Below are 14,514 nucleotides of genomic sequence, written 5' to 3'. Positions count from 1 at the left end.
GTTGAACAATATCACTCCGCAGATGATAAGGAAAACGCCAAGGCACCAATTAACTCCCACTATCTCTCCAAACGCCAAGCAGCCCAGGGTTCCCTGGAAAGAACGAATCATACTAAGTTTGTAATACAGATACCGATTCAATCAATTTTCAAAACCACCATGGCCATAGCTGTTTTCCTCTACAAAATCTGAAGTCAAGAAAAGGTAGCACAAAAAACTGCCCAAGAGTACAATGCATGTGCTTTAATAGATTCAGATGTTTCTGCTGATCATACTTGGGAATAAGTACCAAAAAGATGCGAATTTTTTAGATAACTTTCGATTGAGTCGATAACTTCGAGCTGAAACAAGGCAAATTTATCAGCAAAATTTAACAATTTTAACCGTAAGTAAGAGATTGGCAGCCAAGTTGGTGGCCATGGGCACGAGGGTAGAAGGAGAAAGGGCAAAACTTCGGGCCATTAAATACGTCATCAAAACATTGAAAATGATTGCAGGCGACAGCAGAACACAAACTGTCAATATCTTTTGCTAAAACACGCCAATAAGGTATAGTTAACGAGAAGTCAATTTTAGGATACCCAGAGTAAAAACTAAAGAATTCATATGCAAATACCACTGAAAAATTGATAGAAAAGAACAATAAGTGATTTTTGATATCAAACATTAAAAGCTTAAAGAGGTTACAGTAACTTCTTTTATCGATTATTTTGGTGTCATAATTTTAGCGATAATGAACACTATTTCTTTTCTCAGCCCTAAAAATAACAAAAACCGCTTTTAACTTGTTTCAATGAAGTTTTTACGAAACCATTGATTATTTTTCTTTTATCAATAATTCTATTATTCTAAAAGTCGAAAAAGAAAAATTATATACCACGAGCAGCATTATTTTTTCTCCGTTCAAATTCCCAACAAGGTCAGTTTTTTCATTGGACCCAAAAGTCTGCGCGAGTTGTTCCCAGGTAGAACGGATAGTATTGCCACTGCACTTGAGACTGAAAGCTGCCATAGCTGCACAACAGCCAGAGGCCACTCCACACACCCAGTCCCCCTTCATCTCACAACAGATACCAGTAGGTGAAAATGGATATAAGCTGTGTTTCTCTTTCACATAATAAAGACTGACTGATGTAAGCTTTCGGATTTTTTAGCTCCACCCCAGATTAGCAGGTGGCCATTCAAATATTACAACTTTTAGACGAAAAAACAGAACTGAGAGGGTCACTAAAAGAGTCTTAGAGCCTCATGACAAAACGCAAAACTGGATACAAATTTCTGTTTATCAGAAATGTGAACAACTAATTATCTGAAACAAATAACCAGTGATACCAAATAAGTATTAACTTTGGTAAAATCAACATATTTGAGCTGAAATACATCAGTACAGTACGTTAAAAATATCCCATTCAAGTAAGCAGATTCCAAGAAAGCAATTAAGTACTGCTCAGGTAAATATTCAATCTATTAATTAATTTGATAAACCAGGTTCAGTTATGTTGCAAATCCTGCCAAGATCTTACACACCCAAGAAAGCAACCAACGATTCTCTAGATAGTTATACAAGATTTACAAAGATCCCAAAAATCAACAAAACTTGACATACGTATTCTTTAATGCTGCAGGCGAATTTAATTCGAAGTATTACCATATGTTGGATGAATCTTCAAGAAGTTTTCAAGAAAAAAAATCCCAGAGAACGGTCAACATTTCGAAACACGGACTTTTCCTTATTCGTCATGGCTTTTCGACAAAAAGTAAGACATAGCCGCTAGGCCGAGAAAACTCCTAGCAAAGGTTCTTTCGATTAAACACTTTATATCAGATTTGGCAGGGTAGTTTTTGACAGAAGTCTCCAAAAAACGTCTAAATTTCAAAATTTCAAATTTAAAACGTCCAAAGATAACTTTCGACAAAAAAAGGGCGCAGTTTCTTATACAAAAAGAAAAAGCATACCACTTTTTTCCGAATTGAACCTTTTAAGTTAGGTCTGGTAGGGTAGTTCTTAAGAACGAGCAAAATTCAGCTGTTTTCATCAGAAAACAAACAAAAAAAATTTTCGGGCAAAAAAATTCAGCAGAAAACCACTAGACAAAAGCAATCAACCGAAGAGAAGTTTGGACATTGCCCCACCAGGCGCTCTCAAAAACCAGATAAAAAAGCGTGAGATTCACTAAAACTTAAGATAAAATCTAAAACTTAAGATAAAACTTAAGATAAAATTTAATTTAAAGGTCAATAAACTGATTTTATTGACCTTTAAATCAAAAGTGTCAGTACAATTCCATCCAAAGGCTTTAATAAGATATATCGCACGACCCATTCCGATGATTATTTGTGGTATCTGATTTTACGTGAAAAAGAAAAACATAGCCAATAGACAGTTGTAAAAGAGTCGATGAGCTCAAGTAAACAGAAACAAAAACTAAATTGATTTTTGAAAAATCTCAATTTTCGAAAAAAAACAGATGGTCTTAAAAATCTTAGAAATTTTAATTGACACTTCTTTTGATAAAAGTAACCGAAATTCAGTCACAGAGGCGAACACTAGCAAAGTCACGACAAGAAGAAGCTCTATGAAGTGAAATAAAAAAAAAGACGAAACTAACAAAAGCAAAAAAAAATCATTTTGAGAAAAATTTAAATTTTTTTTTAGAAAAAAGTCAAAATATACAAGAAGCAGCATTAAATAAATCTCTGATTTTTTACCAACCGGCTAAAAAGCGGCTAAAAAGGCGTTCATTGAGCCAAAAAAGCAGCTCTAAGCCACTCATCCAGCCGAAAACAAAAAATGCCATAAGAAATTGTTGACATAAAAAATCTTTGAGCAATTAAATTGTAAAACTTGGAATTTTTGCCTGAAAAACTAACCGATTGTAAACCAACCATTTTTAGCCCGTAAAACGGCAGAAATCAAAGCAACATAAGCCGCAATAAATTAGGCCGAATGACAGTTTTCAAGCGGAACAAAAACAAACAAAAAAGAAGTCTACATACTCAGAGCTATTATTATTTTTAATATTTACAGGAATACATCGAATAAAAAATTGCATCTACAAAAAAAATGCTGACCGCACAAAAATCATCTACAATGTGGCAACTAGGCCGACATAACATAAGCAGACGCACAAAAGTCCGACAATTCAATTTATCCGGAAATTTTTGTATAATTTCATACATACCGAAATACTGACTTCTATCGACTTCTACAGGATCTATTGACTTCGCCGTTCGTATTCTTCGACGTTCGGATCTATTGACTTCGACGTTCCTATGACTTCGACGTTCGGATCTTTTGACTTCGACGTCCCTATGACTTCGACGATCGGATCTATTGACTTCGACGTCCGTATTCTTTGACGTTCGGGTCTATTGACTTCGACGGCCCTATGACTTCGACGCCCGGATCTATTGACTTCGACGTCCCTATGACTTTGACGCTCTGATCTATTGACTTCGTCGTCCGTATTCTTCACCGTCTCTTTGTCCGTCCGTATGGTTCACTTCGACGTCCGCATTCTTCGACGTTCGTATTGACTTCTACAGGAAAATCCGAATAAATACTGACTTCTGCGTCCGGGTCGGCGGACCACAGTGTGCCGCACTCTCGTGTATCCTGTAAGACCTTACAAAAACCTGCTTCAATATCTGTAAATTATCGGCAATTCAACAGATAATATATAGAATAAGTAATATCGGTTAAACATTTTTCGGTTAACATTTTTAGCAATACGGTTTCCAACAATCTCAAAAATCTATAAACATTTTAATGGCAAACTGACCTTAATCGGACAAACCAGTAATTTTCAAGGCCTTTCGTCTAAGCAAACCTAATTTTAGCTTTTTCACTTTCGCGCTATAATGACGTCATTAATTTAAGATTAATTTAAGCGCGAACATCTTCCGCGCCCAAAGGAGCGAAAACGGGTGCGAGTTTTACGGCCGGTCGAGTTAGCTCCCCGGAGCGGGTGGTAACTACGGCGGATTGGGCTATGTTGTCTTTTCCGTAATTAAGGGTTTTTATACGAGCCAGAGGGTAGTGTCCCCTTGGGCTGCGTTCGTCAACAATCCACACTAAATCCCATGTTTTTAAAATAATGTCACTATCGGAGTGCCACTTACTGCGTTTATTCAGCGCTGGCACATAATCTCGCAGCCAACGACTTCAAATTGCGTTGGCGTAGCTTTGCGCTCGGATATATTGTTTTCGATGGTCGAAGTGCTCCTGGAAAGAGAGAGAAGGGAAGCTAGTACCATTTCGGCCTAACAAAAAATGATTAGGAGTTAACACCTCGAAACCATCCGGACTTGCACTTACTGATGTTATAGGTCGAGCGTTCAGTGATTGTTCTAAAAGACAGAAAGTTGTTTCAAGGATTTCGGGAGTGAGCTTTCTACTTCCTATTATTGCGTAGAATACCCTTTTACAACACCGAACGAGAAGTTCCCAAGAACCACCGTGATGCGGGGCTGCCGGGGGGTTAAATTTCCACTTAATACCCTTTTTCGCCAGCTCTGGGGGTGCTTGATCGTTCCACGACTGAATACAATTTAAGAGTTCTTTCTCGGCTCCCACAAAGTTGGTGCCGTTATCAGACCAAATGACTGATGGAGTGCCGCGACGGGCAATGAATCTTTCGATTCCCGTTACACACGAACTCGTGTCCATGGATGAGACAATCTCAATATGTACAGCTCTGGTGGTCATACATGTAAAAAAGAAGCACCATCGTTTTTCAGAACTCCTCCTGATTGAGACGTAAAAGGGTCCAAACAAAGTAATCAACACCACAGTTTGTGAAGGGAGGCTGGCGGTAACCAAGCCTTTCAACTGGAAGCTCTGCCATCATAGGTGTGACAGTTTTGGCTTTGCGCTTCCTACATATAAGGCAATGGACTTCAATGGACTTTAATAAAGAGCGAAGGTTCAAGATTGTGAATTACAGCTCGCAGGTAGTCTAAGAACTGGTGCTAATAGCGATAATGAATATCACTTACGAACAATTTCACCAGAGAATGCCTTCCATCAAGTATTATGGGGTGTTTTGTGTCATATTCAGTTTCAACTAGGCGGCGAATTCGCCCAGTTGAACGAATTAGGAATAGGACTCATAAACGGTGCATATTGTGCGATACGACTAGACTTTTTGACGGTTTTGTCGCAGGACAGGAGTAAATATTCCGCTTCAAAAGATTCCTTTTGGGAAATCAACAAAAGTCGTTGTTTGGCGGTTTCTAATTCAACCGGATTGGTTATTTCCTTGACTTTAGTGCAGTAGTGCCGGTGTTTCGGACTAAGTCTGAGCATGAAGGCAACCACTCGCTGGAGTTTACGAAACGAGCTGAATTTTTCCCATGCAAATAAAATGGGTTGTTTTTGTTTTTGTGCAACGTTTGAAAAATTAGAGGCCTGCTGTAAACCTTCATTAAGAACACAAGCGGGATCAGCCAGGCGGATTTTCTCAAGTATTTCTATGCTCGGCTTGAAAGGCCACTCGCCACTTTACAGCAGACTTGGCCCACTCACCCAGCTGCTTGTTTTTAAGGACTCCGCTGAGATTCTTCTGGTTCCCGTATCAGCAGGGTTGTCTCCACTTAAGACGTGAAACCGCTGGTATACGGTCGTACTTTCCAGAATCTCTCCAATCCGGTTTGCCACGAACATGGGTTGCTTACTACCTGAGTTAAACCACTGGAGCACAGTGGTGCTGTCAGTCCACATGAACGTGTTTGACACAGGAATGGTTAGAGCTTTGAGGACATCTTCCTTCAAGCGGGTAGCGAGTAACGCGGCCTGCAGTTCAAGCTTCGGGATGGAAAGCGCTTTCATGGGCGTGACTCTTGCTTTTCCAAAGACGAAGGCAACTTGTGTTTCAAGTGAAGTTTTCACACGGGCGCGAAGAAAAGCTACAGCACAAAAAACTTCTTCTGAGCTGTCACCGAACATATGTAACTCAACCCAATCGACTGGTGCGGAGAAGTAGCTGCGCTTTATACTCATTTTCCCTAGAGATGGCAAACCAGAGTGCCAGGCAAGAAATTTTGTCTTGATATCAACGGGTAGCTCATCATCCCATTGTTGACCATGAATGCGCCCGATTTCTTTCAACAATAATCGCGCTCTTACGGTATAGGGCGCTACGAGACCTATGGGGTCTAAAACGGAAGAAACAAAACTTAACACTGTTCGCTGTGTTATCGAATTTTTAAGTTCACGGTTGACACCACGGCTTACGACCAAAGTGTCGTCGATATGGTCCCACTTCAGAGCAAGAACATGAGAAGAATTATCCCCACAAGTGACAAAGTTTTTACTTTCCTGTTGCGGCGCGCTTTGGGGCGGGTTTAACTCTTTATTAATTTTAGTTACGTTACTTATGAACTTAGTTAATTTAAAACCACCTAGAGCTAACAGAGTAATCAACTCTTGACTCATTTTAAATGCAACATCAGGGTCCTCAAAGGAGTCTAGGTAGTCGTCCATATAAAATTTCTCTAGAACTGCGGACGCTGCGTCAGGGAACATCGCCTGATTATCTATTGCAGTCCGTTGCAATGCATAATTTGCACACGTTGGCGAATCTCTCGCTCCAAAGATATGTCTGGTATACTGGTGTACAACCACATCGGCTGTGGGGTCCTCCAGCCACAGAAAACGAAGAGATGATTGGTCCTCTGGTAGGACGCCGACTTGTAGGAACATCCCTTCAATGTCAGCCGATACGGCAAAATGATGTTGACGAAAACGGAGGAGAACGAACACAAGGTTTTGCAGTAGGTCGGGTCCTACTAGCAACGATTTGTTCAATGACGTACCGTGGAATTTAGACGCTCCGTTAAGGACACGCCTCACTTTACCAGGTTTGTTTGGGTTCACCACGGGATGGTGAGGAAGATACCACTCGCATATGCTGCGGTTCGAAAAATTATGGGGAGGAACTTGAATCACGTATCCTTTACTCAAATCATCTTCGATAGTTTTTGAGTATTGATCCCTTAAGTGAGGATCTTTAGCTAAACGTTTTTCCAACGATTTTAACTGAACCAAAGAGGAATAGTAATTGTCTGGTAACATGATAGATTCTTCTGCCCACAGCATACCTACAGTGTATCTTGATCCATCATGGACGGTGGAGGAATCAAGTATTTTAGCCGCCATTTTGTCCTCGGCTGAACGGGAATCGACCTGTTTGTAGGCTCCGTATGACTCTATTTCATACCAGCGTTTGATTTGACAACCTAGTTCGGTATCATCCGTATTGCACTTGAAACAAGAAGAAAGGAAACCAGTAGATGTCGGCATTGGGCCGCTCAAGACCCAGCCTATTGGAACGCGAACCGCGACGGGCGATGTGTTTGGATCGGCCTCACTCTTGAAATACTCCTCAGGCCGAATAGCATGGAAGGAGTCTTGACCAATTATTAAGTCTACATCGGCGTAGCTATACACAATTGGTTTGATTGGAGCAAGGTACGGATACTTGCTCTGTAATGCAGGGATGTTGACGGTATCGGTACCGACTTTAAGTTCATCCTTGACAAATGCGGTTAAACCGAATATGTATTCGAATCCATCGAAGTTAGAAGATACCTTCATTTGAACTTGTTTCGTTTTAACAACAGTCGTTGTGTTATTACCATTTACTGTGAGATCCAAATCGCTTCCTGAGAGATTCAGACATTTGACTAATTTAGCCGATATCCAGGAATGACTAGATGCTGAGTCACACAATGTTAAAAAATCAGCACTCTGGGAATCGGTGGAAACTTGGAGCTTGATTATGGGCAGTAACCCTTTCGATGTTATGATTGATGATTGGTCGTTCGAGATTGCGCAACTTACATCCAACGGAACGGGATTAATGTCTGCATGATTCGAACTTGCGTTTGGTATATTCTTGCTGAATGATTTTCGATCAGCGTTTGTGCTCGCTTTATCCGGCTCTGCATTAGATCTTGTTTGACCAGCGTTGGGTCTTGTATGGCTATCATTTTTGTCCAGATTTCGACAAGGAAAAACACGTTCAGCCCCATGGAGAAGTACACTATGGGTGCTAGTGCAACCTGGTTTGGTGCATTTCTTTGCTCTGGGACATTGCCGGAATGCGTGGTTCCCTTGTAAGCAGGAGAAGCACAATTTAATTTCCGCAGAAAATTTCGCACGTTGTGTTGGAGTTTTCTCCTTAAACACAGAGCACTTCCACAAGGCCTGTTTCCCCTTGCAGAGGATACAAGAAGGATATTCAAACTTTTTCTCAACTGCACTTGTCGAGGCAAAAACTCTCGTTACAGCTTTAGTTTTGGATGGCTCTTCGACTTTGGGCTTTCCAGGCATATTTTTCATTTGCTCATGAGCTTCTGCTTTATCTTTTAACCAATTGTTAAAGTCAATTAGGTTGGGGCGTGACCAATTACGTTTCACGACAAAAAGTGACCACGATTCTCTCATGTTTGGTGGAATTTTCGAAAGAGCTTGATTTAACAAAGAGACGCTTTTCAAATCTTCTTCATAATCAAGAGATCTATAGACAGCCACTAGACTTGAAATGGTCATCGAGAAGCTAATGATGTTCTCAGAGTTGTGCATTCGAAGCTGCGGGAAACTGGACAACTTATCAAGGTGGGCCGTAATTACGTTTTGTGGCTGGCCAAACTTTCTTTCCAGAGTTTTCAGAGCATCCTTATACATTCTTCCACTGTATGCGAACTCGTGACTAATGTTTTTAAATAAGTTAACTTCACATCATCGCTTTCCCGTGACTAATGTTTTTAAATAATTTAACTTCACATCATCGCTTAGGTCTACAGTACTGCAAAATTGCCCAAACCATTCGTGCCATTGGAGCGGGTTGCCATCGTACTGGGCCAGCTTCCATTCTGGAAGGGGATCCTTCTTTGAGACTGACAGAGCTTGGACTAAGTCATTCAGTGTCACGGCTTGCGGTTGGGGAGCTCGTTGCAACGACGGCAATGTGTTGCTAGGATCAGCTGCAAAAGGTTGCTGCTGATATATGTAAGTGTTTTCAGCTGATGCGTCGTGATTGGGAAACCCATAGTAAACGGTACCACCACTTGATACGTGCGGGAATTGTTGCTGAGATACCATCACTTGTTACCCCAGCGATACATTGGGCGACTGCGGGTGTCCACTGGGGCATTAGTGGCACATTCGGCTGATTAATAACAGCAGACTGTCCGCTAAACGGATTGTTCACTGAAGCAGGGTTGCTATACACGTTATGTGATAGCAAGTTTTGATTTCTGCAGATTAAATTTGCAGGTGTTTGTGACAAAATGACATGGGGGGTGTATCCAGAGTATTGATTGGAGTTGGCGGGCATGTTTCCAACAACTCGAGAATCGTTATTAAAGTTGTTGACGGGGATATGTTGAATGGAAGACGAAGGATGAGGTACAGAAAAGTAACAGCATAACGGAGTATTGGTAGCTGCTGTTACAGCTGGATTAAATAATGACGTATTATTGTTTTAGCAAAGTGTAGCGTTATTTGAAATAAGCAATGACTGCGTTTCGTGCTCAGGATTAGTGGATACAGCGTGCTTGATTCCATCGCCATCGCTGAAGGAGACGGTTGGTTGATAGGGATAACATTGTTGATCACAACCAAAAGTCTGATTCGGCAACGATCGCCGAGGTGATATTTTATCAGACGGTTGGTTGATAGGGATAACATTGTTGATCACAACCAAAGTCTGATTCGGCAACGATCGCCGAGGTGAAGCTCCCGCTGTGGACACAAATTTGTGGACATCGTCGATAATTTAACTCAATTAGTTCTGTCATTTTGATTACTTTTAAACTTGTTCACTTCTACTCAACCCCTCAACTGCTCAGTTTGAGAGAAAAAAGGAATAATTAATTTAAGACCTTAACTTTAGTATTAATAAATTATATTCTGACTCATTAAACAATATCACACATTAGAGCACTTTATTTAACTCCTAGTTGCTGCTCAGCATTTCTTCTGTTTCGATTAGCTTGCCGCTTGCGTTTCCTGGCTTAGGAGTGTTTCTCTTTTAAATAATATACTTCAAATTCGTGCTATATCGCCTAAGGATCGTAAACGTTTTCAGTTCTAGACAATGATCCTGGTGTAGTTCTAAGTACTTTTGCCCTAACTCAGTGAGGTTCTGCTTCCTTCTAGATATCAGGTCTGTTACTATATTAATAACTAAAATACCTGACTCTTTCAACTTACTATATATCTCTTCCGTGCCTACACGTTTACAGTAAACGATTGCATAAATATTACATTTATAGTTTAAAAGAATCTTCTTAAGCTGGTTAGGAGTTAGTGCGTTAAAGTTATTACTACGGTGTCGACTAATAGAGTTATTAACGGCGTCGTGCTAAATAACAATGTCGTTTCGGTTTAAGAAGTGATCAAGTTGATACTGACAAGTTTTACGGACGTTCACTGCGTTATGGTGGAAACTTAACCCGGGAATGGCTAAGCACGATTGAGATACACGCTTTTGCGAAGCGGGGGAAAGTATTTTTAAAGCGTTGTGCAGCGAGCTAGCAGCTAGTATGAACATTTAGTGATTTAAATCAACTTAAGAGGGAGGGAATCAAGCAAACCGCGACCTGACCTCCCGCAACACCCTGAGCTAACAAGGTTGTAGCAAAAGGTAAGACGATTTGCTTGATAATACGCTACGGGTCTCGACTACGGCTACTTTTATCCAATTGAACTAGTTTAGTTAGCTGCACCGCGTTTCAAGAATAAACACGGCGTTTTTTCAGAATTTTTTTTTCGAAAAATTCGGATTTTTTTTCCCGAAAATTTTCCAAATTTTTTTTTTCCGAAAATTTTTTTTTCCACGTTTTCACCCAACGATTCCATCAGTAACCTGGTGCGCTTGCGAAATTTTGAGTTTTTTTTCGTTAAAAAGTCCGAAATTTGGGCAAAAAACTTGACTCGGGCGTTTAAGTTAATTTATTATGAAACTAGGCGCTTTGCTGACTAATTTGCAAAACTTTTTCAAATACATTTTTTTTTCAATTTTTTTTTTGCTTTTTTTTTCGATACGGTGTTGGGCTTACAAACACGGTGTTAGGATAACGTAATTAAGGTTTATGAGGCCGGTTTTTACCTAAACCCACAGAAAATTTTCTGATCAGTTTTTGGTATCGAGAAAAATTGGGGGTTACGATTTTGCCATCAAAAAACCTCGTATCAGAATTTAAAGCATCAAATCAGCAAGTTAGCACAAATGGATAAAGTTTTGGTTTTTTTTTAGTCTTACAAGTTTTGTAGAAGCGTTCACCGGTAGAATCCAAAATTGGGGTGTTGAGAAAAAAATGGATGTCCACAATCCACAATCAGGATACCTGAAAAGGCCTCTGTTCGTACCTTCTACAGGACAACCCGAATAAACACTGACTTCTATCGACTTCTACAGGATCTATTGACTTCGCCGTTCGTATTCTTCGACGTTCGGATCTATTGACTTCGACGTTCCTATGACTTCGACGTTCGGATCTTTTGACTTCGACGTCCCTATGACTTCGACGATCGGATCTATTGACTTCGACGTTCCTATGACTTCGACGTTCGGATCTTTTGACTTCGACGTCCCTATGACTTCGACGATCGGATCTATTGACTTCGACGTCCGTATTCTTTGACGTTCGGATCTATTGACTTCGACGGCCCTATGACTTCGACGCCCGGATCTATTGACTTCGACGTCCCTATGACTTTGACGCTCTGATCTATTGACTTCGTCGTCCGTATTCTTCACCGTCTCTTTGTCCGTCCGTATGGTTCACTTCGACGTCCGCATTCTTCGACGTTCGTATTGACTTCTACAGGAAAATCCGAATAAATACTGACTTCTGCGTCCGGGTCGGCGGACCACAGTGTGCCGCACTCTCGTGTATCCTGTAAGACCTTACAAAAACCTGCTTCAATATCTGTAAATTATCGGCAATTCAACAGATAATATATAGAATAAGTAATATCGGTTAAACATTTTTCGGTTAACATTTTTAGCAATACGGTTTCCAACAATCTCAAAAATCTATAAACATTTTAATGGCAAACTGACCTTAATCGGACAAACCAGTAATTTTCAAGGCCTTTCGTCTAAGCAAACCTAATTTTAGCTTTTTCACTTTCGCGCTATAATGACGTCATTAATTTAAGATTAATTTAAGCGCGAACACGAAACAAAACAAGTTCCGGCCAAAATCTTAAGGCACAAAAGGAAAACCGCGTTATCTCTAGGCCGTGGAAAGCAGTCTCAAAGTTTCTAAGCTGCACTAATAGAGTAAGTTCAATTTCAACTTCAAGAAAAGTGGTTTACGGGGAAAAAAGTCTTGTTCCCAATTAGAAGACACTGTCTTTTACAAGTGTATAAATTAAATTTCAAAGTTAGAAGTCGATCACGTTTTTTGTTACCTTTACATTTGCTATGTTGGATACTTGATTTTCCCTTCTTTTAACTTAACAAAGGAAATGAACTGAGTTACAGAGAAAACAAAAGTCGAATCGGGAATAAGTAAATTTGAGCCTAACATTTTTCAAGACAATTCCTTAAAAAAAGGAATGAAAACAAGTACAGCCGATTACTGTGCAAGTAGCACAAAACGTTCCGACCAGTCTTGAAACATACAAAAAAGTTTTCTCATAATAGTGTCGTTTATTTTCTGCGTGAAATGATAAAAAATCTTAACAAAGAAATAGAAACTAGGCATATTCGACAATCATAATAAAAAAAGGCCAAATGGAAAAGAGTTTTTGTAGAAAAATCACTAGACAAATGAAAAAAAAATCGTTAGAAATTCAAAAAACGTTTCAAAAATTTTTCAAATTATTTTGCTGAAAGTTTTTGAATTTTGAAGTTTTTGATTCGAAAATTGGCGTTGAAAAACTCTAATCGAGTTAAAATAAACGTTCACGTCTCAAATTAAGTATAAATAAGCGTTCGTAAGCCTGCTTAGCCACACGATATTAGCTCGAAATGAGACCAAACTTTTCAAACTGGTTTTCTCGACACTGAGAAAAATTGTATGACTGGAAGGGCTTTAATATGATATATCACTCTAGCCATTCCGAGGATTATTTGTGTTACCTGATTTTGCGTGGAAAACAAAAAACTTTAACACTCCAATACAAAGTTCCTCCGCATTTTTCAAATGGTCGGAACAAAACAAAAACACGATCCAAATAAAAGTCTGAACTACACTTATTGACTTTTGATGACGACGAAGTTCTAAAAATTGTGCAATTTCTTGAAGTTTATCCAAGTGTAATAAATTGTCTAAAGTATCAACCCTCAAAAAATTCTGAAGCACATGATTTTTTGCTGTCATAAAAACACCAAAACCAAAGTAATAATAACATTTCTTTTTAAAAAAGCATCGTTCATCTCATTTTAAATTCCCAAAAAAAAAATCTGCTCAAAGAAAAAAGAGAATTTTAATAAAATTCTGTTCAATAGAATATAATTATCACAAAAATACACTTTTAAATTTACTCAAGATCCTTTAACGTTTTTAATCATGCTGGCCAGTTGATCCCACTGTTCCGTTGGTACTCGTTCCAAACTGTTAAACTCGCCCACCATACTCATGAGTTCTCCGCCATCGAAGTTGATCACTTCACCTGTGAGCCACGAAGAATAATCACTCACCAGATAAGCAGCCAAGTTTGAGATCTCATCTAGTTCTCCAAGTCTTTTCGTAGGGATTCTCTTCACCATCTCCTTCGAAAACTGACCTCCAGGGTCCAAACGACTGAAGGCTCCTTTGGTGTAGATGGGTCCAGGCGCGATGCAGTTGAAACGGAATCCGTACTTTCCCCATTCTGATGCCAGAGATCTATGCAAGGTTTGGACTCCGCTCTTAGCACAAGCACTAGGTACTACATAGCCACTGCCATAGTGCGCGTACACTGTTGTTATTCCCAGAAAGTTTGCTCCTTGCTTTGCGTCGATAAGTCTCTTTCCGATGTCCATGGTGACGTTTATGGTTCCCATGAGAACGATGTCCACAACAGATCGAAATGCATTAGAGCTTAGTCTCTCAGTTGGCGATATAAAGTTACCAGCTGCGTTGTTGATTACGATATGTGGCAAACCTAGGTCTCCAACGCATTTGTCTACAGCACTCGAAACAGCCTCCGGATTCCTGACATCGGCAGCTGCTGTCAAGATTTTAGCTTCCGGGTCTTTTTCTCGAATTTCTCTCGCTGTTTGATCCAACACGTCCAGTTTTCTGCTTACAATACAACATGAAGCTCCCATTTCACTAAGTCGTTCCGTTATAGCGCGGCCTATTCCTGTTCCTCCACCTGTTATGAAGGCAACTTTACCCTTGAAAGTGTCTTTGGGTAACATACACTTGGACAAGGCAGCAAAAGATTTCTGGACAAGTTCAGAGGAGCCCATGATGATCTCAAACAGCAAACACCGAAGTAAAATAGGAAAATCTCAATTGTTTTAAAAAACAAAAATATCATGAATGCTTTACGATTCTATTCAGTTA

At 39.9% G+C, this 14,514-nt stretch overlaps 2 protein-coding genes and 1 long non-coding RNA gene across 3 annotated transcripts; all 3 read right to left on the bottom strand.

The window, feature by feature from the left end:
• On the bottom strand, positions 1–1,305 carry LOC134857042 (uncharacterized). The gene is made up of 3 exons (XR_010164873.1): positions 878–1,305; positions 385–531; positions 1–93 (listed from the first exon to the last, which is right to left on the bottom strand). It is a non-coding gene; the product is annotated as an uncharacterized LOC134857042 (long non-coding RNA).
• A 4,198-nt stretch (positions 1,306–5,503) lies between these two features.
• Positions 5,504–9,106, bottom strand: LOC134839887 (uncharacterized). Its single transcript, XM_063855518.1, has 3 exons — positions 8,854–9,106; positions 6,316–7,719; positions 5,504–5,907 (listed from the first exon to the last, which is right to left on the bottom strand). The coding sequence occupies exons 1-3, from the start codon at positions 9,104–9,106 to the stop codon at positions 5,504–5,506; spliced, it is 2,061 nt and encodes a 686-aa protein (XP_063711588.1).
• A 4,358-nt stretch (positions 9,107–13,464) lies between these two features.
• LOC134848988 (2,4-dienoyl-CoA reductase [(3E)-enoyl-CoA-producing], mitochondrial-like) lies at positions 13,465–14,500 on the bottom strand. Its single transcript, XM_063866475.1, has one exon. The coding sequence runs from the start codon at positions 14,415–14,417 to the stop codon at positions 13,506–13,508; it is 912 nt and encodes a 303-aa protein (XP_063722545.1). The 5' UTR covers positions 14,418–14,500; the 3' UTR covers positions 13,465–13,505.
• Positions 14,501–14,514: the final 14 nt, after the last annotated feature.

Source organism: Symsagittifera roscoffensis, chromosome 1 (genome assembly GCF_963678635.1).
Source record: "Symsagittifera roscoffensis chromosome 1, txSymRosc1.1, whole genome shotgun sequence".
NCBI lineage: Eukaryota > Metazoa > Xenacoelomorpha > Acoela > Convolutidae > Symsagittifera > Symsagittifera roscoffensis.
This window is presented reverse-complemented; position numbering and strand designations above follow the sequence as displayed.